Raw genomic sequence first — 11,063 nt, 5'->3', positions numbered from 1 at the left:
TGTTTGTTTACCATTCTAATTTCTACACATTAATAAATAGATTCGTGAAAACATCTTCAAAATAGATTAATCTATAATCAATAATTTAAAAAAAAGTATATGATTTAAATTATAATAAAAATGTATACGTCCTTTTTTTAAATGAGGCCAAAAAAAATCGCCATTTGCCCTATAAAGGGTTAAGGCTGAGCCTTGTTCTGGAGCTGTGTGGCTTGGCGTCGGTGAGGGAGGAAGAAGCGCAACAACAGCCTTTCCCCGCTGGAAAAAAAAGAAAGAAAGAAAAAGCAGGCACACGGCGCTTATCTGCTCCAACTGTTGAATGTCTCTCGGGGAAAAGTTGCCGGATGCGGAATAGGCGGCAGGATCCCATCGGCGAGGAGGACTAAAGTAAAGCTCAATCCACACTCGTCTGGCAAACAAGTGGTTTCGGAGCTGCGATGAGGACGCGTTTGATGCTTTGACACAAGGAAGCAAGCAGTCAGCCAGTCATCAGCATCATCAGCATCACCATCGCCACCACCATCACCATCATCATCATCACCACCATCATCATCATCATCATCGACTTGGCGATGATCAGCTCCGTGTGCGTCTCGTCCTACCGAGGGCGCAAGTCCGGCAACAAGCCTCCCTCCAAATCGTGTCTCAAGGAGGACATGTCCAGAGGCGAGGACTCGGATAAGATTATTATCAACGTGGGTGGCACCCGGCACGAGACCTACAAGAGCACGCTGCTCACCTTGCCGGGCACCCGTCTGGCTTGGCTGGCCCACCCGGAGCCGCAGGTGGGCTCCTCCGAGGAGTCGTGCAACTCCCCGCCGCCGCCGCCGCCGCCGAGTAGCAGCGCCGGCGGGGAGCTCTTCTTCGACCGTCACCCGGGCATCTTCGCCTACGTACTCAACTACTACCGCACGGGCAAGCTCCACTGCCCGGCCGACGTGTGCGGGCCCCTCTTCGAGGAGGAGCTGGCCTTCTGGGGCATCGACGAGACGGACGTGGAGCCCTGCTGCTGGATGACTTATCGCCAGCACCGCGACGCCGAGGAGGCGCTGGAGACCTTCGAGCCCCCCGAGCCGGACGACAACACCGACGACGACGGCGACGTGCCGCGGCGTTTCGGCATCGAGGAGTGCCCCGGAAGGTCCAGGGGATGCTGCGAAGTTTGGCAGCCCAAGATCTGGGCCCTTTTTGACGACCCCTATTCATCCAGAGCGGCCAGGGTGAGTTCGCCGTACAACAGGTAGTTTTGAGATGGACTTAAGCTGCATTAATATGAACCAAAAGAAACTCTTTTTTTTTCAATTCATTTGATCAACGTACAACCACCCAAATGTGCGAAAAGATGAACAAAAAAATTGGGGTTTTTTTGCCCATGCCCACATGTTGCGCGAACAGGTGCAACATGTGGCTTTTGCATCTCAATAACAGCACAAATGATCAGAGTCGGACATTTTGAAAATTAAATGTCCACAATTACAAGTTTTTTAAAAAGTTGTTTTTTTCCCCAAAAATTATTAAACAACATTCATTCTGCATTAGATCAAAACCGTGTGTTTAAAATATTCACTGTACATCATTCTTTCATCAAATGTGAATTTTCTCTATCTCATATTTTAAACATGCAAGGACCAAATGTAGTTTCATATCTTTAAAAAAAGCTGATATTAAAACAAAAACTAATAAAAAGGATGTTTGCAGAGTGTTATTGTCACCTAGATTTGTTTTTTATTGTACTAGTGTACATTTATACTAGCATCTGATGGGCCAAATGCATCAAATGCTCTGCTCATATTGTGCTTTGCAGTCAGTCTCTTTTCATTACATGGTTAAACAAATAGAGAAAAATGCAAAGAAAAAGCTTTGCAAGCTGTCCTCCTGCGCATATATTTTTGTTGTTTTTTTCAATACCTTTCATAAAAGACAACAGTGATAAGCAAAGAATATACACAAAAGGGTAGCATGAAGTAAGTACTCGCATTTTAAAAATAATAATAATACCGTGGTAGGGTTCATATACTTCAGGGGGACTTTGTCGATCATTGCAAATTTACTAGCATTGTAGTATAACTCCATACCTATATTATTGCAGTTATAGGTCTAAATAACCTTGTCCTTGTTTCATTTTGATCATAGTCCTAAATAATCAGTACATAAGTAGATATTTAGTATGTTTAGCAAAAAATTTAAACTAAGTTGGAACTCATTAGTCGTCATTTCCAAACATGTTTTGGCACAAAGGACACACTGTTCATCACCAAAAGAACACTTTATCTACAGTGAAGCATGATGAGGGCAACATCATATGTTCAGGCTTTTTTTTCTGTAGTTAGAATTGGGGCAAATTGGAGTCTGGCAAGGCTGTTTAGCCATGCACCTTTCAGCAAGAAGGCACACTGGATAAGCGCTTTGCACATCTGTCTCACAGTTCTGAGGTGCGAATTTAAGATTGCCTCTGCTTGTTTGTATGAACTTTCCAATAATGTCTTAGAATGTCAATATAATGCAGAAACTGGCAGTAGGAGAGTGTGTGTAAAATCTTATCTTCATTGACAATGACTGGTGATCAGTCTATTGTGTTTTGCCAGTGACCAGTCTTTAGTTTGTTAATGAGACGTGATATTTAGTGCGACAAATCAATAGCTTGTCTCAATGTGGCTTAACGTGACTGTCAACCATTGGTTGTTTATGTGCACTCATTGTCAGGCCATCAAATTTGTTATTTCCAAAGCAGTCACAGAAATGTGTGACATGTCAGAATTGTTTTAAAATGTGGAGGGAAATGCATTGTATTTCTCCCTTATTGTAGTCACGTGCTGATATAAACTGACCTTCAACAGCATTTTAAGTGTTCAGGGAATAGACCGAGTTTCTTGGACCACCTTTACGGTAGATACACCCGAGTGTAAATAGCATTTAATGTGCAGGCTAATGGCCACAGAGCGAAACGAGCTTTTAGTGCACCCCTTCTTTGTCAGCATACCTGGACCTGAACACATTTCAGGCATTTATCTTTTAGACCACTTATCCCCCAAGAAAAACAACGACTTTGTATTCCATTTAAACCAAAGAAGGGGGATGGCATGATGTTAAAATAACAAAGACATTTAGCGCTGGCTATTCTTGTTGGTGGCCGTACATCTGCCACTGCTATGTATCTACTGTATGGAAGCATGTACCATAGAATTGACCTTGGTCACATCATATTCTCGGTCCCAACAAAACAAAGAGCTGGTTGTTCAGTTCTATGTGTGTATCTGTCTGTTCGTTGGCAACAACATGCCACGGTGGTCACACTAATGAATCTTCATGATGTGTTTAAAGTTTCCACACAAGTGTGATCATACGCTTCTTTTTTTCACATAGTGTACACACACTAGTGATTGAAAGAATTAAGAATTTTGACGTCTTGATTGCTGATCCTGACGTGATGATAAACAAACTTTGACTAATCACTTAAGCCAATGATATTTTTATTCAGTTTCAGTTAGGTCTGTCCTTTTTCTCATCAATATCAGTTGAACTGTCAAGGCCTTGCAAAATGTGGGGACATAAAAAAAAAACAACTCACACCACAAAAAGAAATAACTTAATTTGTTTTTCATATTTAATCTCTTATGGATAGTTATTTTCTTTTAACCCAATCATGTCCATAATGTCCCTGATAAATTGCTTCAGGTCTGTATTTCCTATCAAAGACTTTGGCTCGTGCTTAATTTTCTGTGTGCATGAAACCGCAGAGACTGTATAGTGTGAGGTGAGGTAAATAGGATTTACCCTATTTATTATGGTCAGCAACTTGCTTTAGAATGGCTGTGGCAATCGCACTGAAGAGGGCGTATGACAGCACACTGATTTACTACATTTGTGCCTTTCTCCTCTGAACAGTCATCTAGATACGAATAAGTAGAAGATAGATTATTTGACTTTGTTAGACTGTATTGTTCAGAAAAAGTGGGAAATTGCACCCTTAAAATAACTCTGTGGTTGCTTCTCATCCATTGAGCTGAAAGGAGATTGGATTGGATAACTTTATTCATCCCGTATTCGGGAAATTTCATTGTGACAGTAGCGAGAAAAGGCATAGTTATAAGTTAGACAGTACAGTCAAAGGCCGCATAACAACAAAGCAAAAGCAAAAAGCACGAGCTTGGCGGTGACAAAGTTACTTCAGCTTCTACTCACTGCCAGGCACAACGGTGTTTGTGGAAAGTTTTTTTTCCATTAATAAAGACTCCAAACATTATTCAGAATAGGAATAATCAATGAAGGCTTTTAGTGCACATTAATGTATATGAGGACTTGTACAGGAAAGAACAGACTTCATATGCAAATAGTGCCTCGTGTGTATATATTATGAACCCATGCACTTAAGGAGCTGCCCATGAGTGAAGTTGGAAACGGATATACAGTGTGTCACCAAGACACAATGAGACAGACACACACATTCACGAATCTGCACACAAATTTCCAAACACACACACACACGCGTTACCGAGCTTGACTCAAAAGCAGTGGTAGGGTTTCATCCTAAAAGGGAGATGAGTCGCTAAACAATGTAAACACATTCAGGGACTACACACACGCACATACACACCAGACTTATTTATCCAGCTGCAAGAATATTTATTTAGTGAGGGTGATGCAATTTGTTCTGGCTTTTAGTAAACAATAAAGACAGGCTGCCTACGACGTAAAGACAAACAGGCGTCCGTCCATTCAATCTTCTGGCTGCCTGCAAAATTGTCCATTGAAAACAGGGCGGTATGACAAATTCTTCGTTAGTCTTTGTTTGCATGTGTTACACGCCATTCATTTTCAAGCATGTCCAAAAAATACAGTAAAGATGGACCTGGCACTATAATGGTTGATGTATTGGTCAAATGTGCATCCCCAATTGAACATTAAAGATTTCACGATACAGATTTTTTAAAGATATTTTTTGCTAATATGATTTGATCCGGTGAAAGTGGTTAGCACGGCCGCTACACAGTTCTGAGATTGATGGTTCAATCCCCGATGAGTTGCAACCTTCCTCTCTGGCTTTGGCACATTCACCAATGCCCTGCATACGTTTTCTCAGGGTACTCCGGTTTCCTCCCACATTCCAAGAAAAGAAGGCTGGTTGAACACACTAGTTACAATGTTGATTAAGTGTCATCTGATGTTTTTTTTCACCAGGGAGTGGCCCTAGCATCCCTGTTCTTCATCCTGGTCTCCATCACCACCTTCTGCTTGGAGACCCACCAGGCATTCAATGAGCTCCAGAACCGCACGGAGTTGGTGGTTGTAGGCAACGTGACACAGGAAGAGGTGCGTTTGGAGATGGTGACTAAGCCCATTCTCACCCTGGTGGAGGGCATATGTGTGGTTTGGTTCACTTTTGAGTTCATGGTACGGATTGCATGCTGCCCAGACAAGCTGCTTTTCATCAAGAACTCGCTGAACATCATCGACTTTGTGGCCATCCTGCCCTTCTACTTGGAGGTGGGCCTGAGCGGCCTGTCGGCCAAGGCAGCCAAAGACGTCCTGGGTTTCCTACGAGTGGTCCGCTTCGTCCGCATCCTGCGGATCTTCAAGCTCACTCGACACTTTGTGGGTCTTCGCGTCCTAGGCCACACCTTAAGGGCGAGCGTCAATGAGTTCCTGCTACTCATTATCTTCTTGGCTCTGGGAGTTCTTATCTTCGCAACCATGATTTACTACGCCGAACGGATCGGAGCCAGTCCGCAAGACCCTACTGGTGCCAAACACACACACTTCAAGAACATCCCCATCAGCTTCTGGTGGGCCGTCGTCACTATGACCACACTAGGTTACGGAGACATGTACCCGAAGACGTGGCTGGGCATGATGGTGGGGGCCTTGTGCGCCCTGGCAGGGGTGCTAACCATTGCCATGCCCGTGCCGGTTATCGTTAACAACTTCGGGATGTACTACTCGCTGGCCATGGCGAAGCAGAAGCTCCCCAAGAAAAAGAAAAAGCACAACCCCAATCCCGATGCTCAGACCGACTCAGCTTCCTTCGGCAAGTCGGACAGCAATTCGTGCAGGGAAAGCACTCAGAGCGACATGTGTCCGCTGGCTGCCGACGACAACCGAACAGGTCAGACTGCCGTTTTCCTTGGCATATGAGTGCACTTTCCAAGTTTTACAGTATAAAGTACATACACTAGGTGTAAACCAAACATTGGAGAGGATATCAGTATGTTACAGTTAGACGTGCACAGACTTTTTAAAATTCACGTAAATATGGTATAGGCGCAGTTCGCAAATTATCCTACATTCATTATCTGTACCGCTAATCCTCACGGGGATCGCAGAGTTGCTGCAGCCTGAGCTAGTTGGCAATAGGCATGATGTAGAGTAAACCCTGCTGTGGCTGCCGACCAGTTGCAGGTCACAAAGAGACAACCACCTACATTGATGTTCATACCTACAGATAATTCGAAGGGTTCAACCAGCCTAACGTTCATTCTTTTGGAATTTTGATTTATTAAAAAGATGATATCTTCTGAGGTAGACTTGATTAAGTTGTTATCTTCCCTTTAAAATTGAAGCACACCGACTATTGTACATCATACATTATAAATATTATACAGACCCTAAAATACAATGTAAGGATGGTGAAAGATGGGGGTTCCAATCCTTAAAGATAGCATACCTGTCAACCTCTGCCGATAACTGCCCTTATAAATGATTATGATTCCCCTTACAAACCCCAAAAAAACCTTACAAACACCGTACGAGTCGTACGGTGTTTGTAAGGTTTTTTTGGGGTTTGTAAGGGGAATCATAATCATTTATAAGGGCAGTTATCGGCAGAGGTTGACAGGTATGAGATAGTATGATCTTAATGTTACATGCCAGGTGCACAGACATTAGAAATGACACCAAAATGCTTCATAGAGATGTGCTGAATATGTTGCGGAAAGGGAATTTGATCTAAGGCTAGTCTCATGCAGTAATCACTACTTGTCAGGCCCTGCGGGGGCAGTGGCTAAAAACGTTGGCATTTATCTGGCGGTGTATGTGCTTTGTGTGTGTGTTGCTGTCAGACTCCAAACAGAACGGCGACGCCAATGTGGCCCTTTCCGAGGAGGAAGGCTGTAGCCTGACCCAGCCGCTGTCCCCCAGTGAAAAATGGTCCCTGCGCTGTCCGCGGGGGAGAGACCGCACCAAGAAGGAGGCCACCTGTTTCCTTCTAACCCCTGGAGAGGCCAGCGTCCACTATGGTGACTCAGTGCTCCACACAGCGCAACGTCTGGGAGGTTCACTCATCATCACCTTCCTTTTTCACATCAAATTATAAATATAGGCACACTAGAAGTGCCCAGACCATTGCATGCGGTTTCAATACAATATGATCTTTAGGGCTTGTCGTACCTGAATTGAATTGAATTAAATGCTTTTATTGTCATGATATAAGTTTAATGAGATTTAAACATTAACATTAATGGTTCACATATGATTGAGGTGCAAATATGCTCCATTAAAGGCACACACACTATTTTGATTAGTCTAAATCAGGAGTCCTAAAGAGCAGCTGTGGGTGCTGGCTGAAACAGCAGCACCTGACTGCAATCAACTACTAATTACACTTGTGATTAGTGAAATGGTGTCCTTTTGTTTGGTTAAAATGAAATCACGTACCCACTGCCAGAATAGTAAGGGGTGCAAGGACAACTGTGTAAGGTCTGGACATTTGGAGTGCACAAACCACTAACTCATTCCTAAATATTGTTCACAAGCTAAACAGACAATTAATTATTCATGTTCTGAAATTTTAAACCAGAAGTGCACTGCTCCACATGTCTGCAGGATTTACAAAAAAATCTAGATATTTCCAGCTCTAATCGAACTACTCAATAACTCCCAAGTCATTTTCCTGCAAAACTGCACTTTGTCTTGATAAAAGCTCAAAGGAAAAACAACAATAACATCCAAATGGGCCACTTACTAAAGGTTGGCTCCAGTGAGACTACTCATATAGCTCATGTAGATGCTTTTTTTCTCAAAACCTTCTGACCTATTATGAGCAAACCCTTCCTAAAATCCAGCAGATGTGTGAATTGTCACACAGGTTTCACAACTGTCGCGAGAATGAAGGCTCTTATTGCAGCCATGTCAGACGTTTGTCAAATAATTCTCTCACCACAAAAGCTCTACAATGGAGAGCAGAACACAACATCTCAAAACTCAATCTTCAAGAGAGGGAGGAGAGGGTAATTCAATTCTGAGCCGTAGCATGCCATCCGTGATCCCCATCATAGTTAGTGTTAAGGATAATGTGCTACAAACACAATTACTAAGGCATTATTGTACTAGCCATCTGACCATTTTCTTCTCCTTAAAAGTAAATTCCACAAAATTATTTAATGTAATATTAATGTTAAATGTACTTTTTAAGTGTAACTCTTTCCATTACATTTTTTGCAATAAACCATTTCAAGTTATTTTAAAATGATGAAATATATTTATTTTTTGTAACTCATTTAACCAATTTTGCAATATTTCAACTTGGGGGAAAAAAAGAAAATAAAATGTAAGAAAGACTCATAAAAACGGAAGTTAAGTTGTTAGCATAATAAAAGTCTAATCGAGTACCAGTGAACAAATGCATTTACTCAAGTAACATTTAAAAAAAATGATTGATTGATTTCTCTCATGCTTATAGTATGTGATAATGTTATGTGTAAAATCCTCCTTAGGTCCAGATATTGCTATTTTGCCATGGAATAGCATTTTTAGCTTTCTTTTTCAAATAATTTATTTTGTGTGTCTAACAGAAACTTGTAAAGACAAGATGGCTGGCTCTGCAAACTACACGAAAGCAGATGGGACCACAATGACCTGATGCTGATTGGCTTAGATAAGAGGGTGGACGTACAAACGTGTCTTTATTTATTTTCAACTTTCTGAGGGATTCTAGACTCAATTCTTCAGATTCCCCTTCTCCATACATACCAAGGTGAATATGAGTTTCATCTTTGACCATGTATATAACACCTGTTGGACAGCACGTATTGCATGATCGAATGCTATACAGTAATAGCCGGTCACTATTTAGTAATGTAGCAACATTTGCATTTAGTCTTATAGATGTGTTACCGGTACTTTTGTTTTCGGCTACCTCTGCTTTAAAGGTTTTTTAGTTTCATTATACCTATGCAGTTTTTGTGGGATTGATTGTTGATTTACCTTCCTCTCTGTCTCTAAGAACAGATAATCAAACTACAAACAATAAATCAAATGCAATACTGTCCTGAAGTCAACATTGCACAGCCGCTCACTGCGCCGTGAACGGCCTGTGGGTATGTTGGTAAAAATTCAAACCTTGTGATTTTGTACAGAATAACAGTGACTGTGAACTACGTTTCCATGATAAAACTATTGTTTTATTTTTATGTTTGGAATTTGGACTAATGAATAATGTATTCTACACATCATTTGTAAAGTTAGCCGATTTTCATCATTATTTCACCATGAGACAACCCAAATTGAATTGAATTGAATGCTTTTGTTGTCATTTTGTCAATTTGGCGCAATGTTATCTGCCTACGTCATTCACAGTACCAATGATGGTTGAGTTGGGACCAAATGTGCACTCAAGTGGTGCAAAACAGCAACAGAAAGGCTGGATTCACACTGCATGCTTCAAGTGAAAAATCCCATTTTTACTCTTAAGTGGCACATTTTTTCAGAAAATACAAAAATAAATTACTATTTGATGAATGTTTGCTTTTTAGAAACAATTTTGAAATTCAAGAATCACTTGGATAATTAAGTGGAAATTATTTTAAGAGGTTAATAACAAAAATGTTATATATAACAAATATCAAATTGTAACATAGCCATCAAATCAAATGTGAATATGCGTAAAGACATGAAACTATGTAAATTATATATTACCTTACATTAAAAAAACATTAAATAAACTATATTAGATGTGTATATAAATTCAATTATGACAAAAAAAGTATATATGTATTAAATCGGAATTATGCACTTAGTTTTGCTGTGTAAATCCAGCCTTAGCATCCATATGGCTCGCATTCCTGTGATGTCTCAAGCCGAGCAATGCAGCTAGCTGGACGATGTTCTGAAACGAAATTGGTTTACTTCCTGTGTTGCAACCATCTGCTATTGACAATTACATTACACATTGTATACAGTAATCCTCCTCACAGTTAACCATAGTGGCCTTATGTTTATTACAAGTTCATTCAAATCCATGTCTAGAAAGTGTTTATATAATAAGCACAGTTGGACTGTGGCCTATTCAAATAGCTTTTTTTCGTTTTGTAGCTCTATAATGTACGATGAATGAAGAATGTATTATTTTCCTAATAACAAAGAAGCACATCAGTTGTTGTATGCATATGTGTGCGTGTAATATAGTCTTGTGTTCTATGCACATATGAAGTGAATAGTCCCCTTTAAGCGCAGTGTCGCATTTAAAAATAAAGTGTTCGTTTTTTTTCCTTAATAAATGAAATGTTCTGTATATTGTTGTTGTTTTTTCAGCTGGTCCACATACTGTTTGACTACTGAATATGTTGTTTAAGTAGTGCCTTGGAGTTTAATTTGTTCTGTAAATACAGTTGTATCTCAAAACTCTTACATGTCCAATCATGTTTTCCCTGTGTTTTAATACCGGAATCTGTGATTGTTAGTTGTGGTTTTGAGTATGCGTGCGTGTAGAATTGTGCAGTAAAGTTATAAAAGGTGTACGGAGGACATCACCATGGAGATTTGAAATGGCAGTTAACACTAATTACTGCTCACACACACACACACACACACAAATGGGAAAATCTTGGTCTCATTTCAAACCTAAAGCCACTAAGCACCAATTATACATTTCCTCTCAATTAATTTGATAATGTAACTAAATGAGTTTAAAAGAGGGGTAATTTGTTTTCTTCCCAACATGTGGCGGTATAATTAATGCAACTGTGTGTGTGTTTCAGTCAAATTCATACAATGGAGATGAATGGCATTAACCATATGTAGAGTGAAGGGAGAAAGATATGCTAAATGGAGATTTTGTACTGCAAGATGGC

The 11,063-nt window shown here is 40.6% G+C and overlaps 1 protein-coding gene across 1 annotated transcript; it reads left to right on the top strand.

The window, feature by feature from the left end:
- The first annotated feature begins 231 nt into the window (after positions 1 to 231).
- Positions 232 to 10,527, top strand: kcnc4 (potassium voltage-gated channel, Shaw-related subfamily, member 4). The gene is made up of 4 exons (XM_077587926.1): positions 232 to 1,220; positions 5,179 to 6,103; positions 7,056 to 7,232; positions 8,787 to 10,527. The coding sequence occupies exons 1-4, from the start codon at positions 573 to 575 to the stop codon at positions 8,852 to 8,854; spliced, it is 1,818 nt and encodes a 605-aa protein (XP_077444052.1). The 5' UTR covers positions 232 to 572; the 3' UTR covers positions 8,855 to 10,527.
- The last annotated feature ends 536 nt before the right edge of the window (positions 10,528 to 11,063 follow it).

Source organism: Stigmatopora argus, chromosome 1, assembly GCF_051989625.1.
Source record: "Stigmatopora argus isolate UIUO_Sarg chromosome 1, RoL_Sarg_1.0, whole genome shotgun sequence".
Lineage (NCBI taxonomy): Eukaryota > Metazoa > Chordata > Actinopteri > Syngnathiformes > Syngnathidae > Stigmatopora > Stigmatopora argus.
The sequence above is the reverse complement of the archived record's forward strand: the minus strand, read 5'-3'. Positions and strand labels throughout refer to the sequence as shown.

Excerpts from the sequence above, each read along its gene's own strand:
- kcnc4 (XM_077587926.1), top strand. The coding sequence starts at position 573 with ATGATCAGCTCCGTGTGCGTCTCGTCCTACCGAGGGCGCAAGTCCGGC. Across the intron at positions 1,221-5,178 it reads ATTCATCCAGAGCGGCCAGG|GGAGTGGCCCTAGCATCCCT; the intron begins GTGAGTTCGCCG and ends TTTTTTCACCAG. Across the intron at positions 6,104-7,055 it reads TGCCGACGACAACCGAACAG|ACTCCAAACAGAACGGCGAC; the intron begins GTCAGACTGCCG and ends TGTTGCTGTCAG.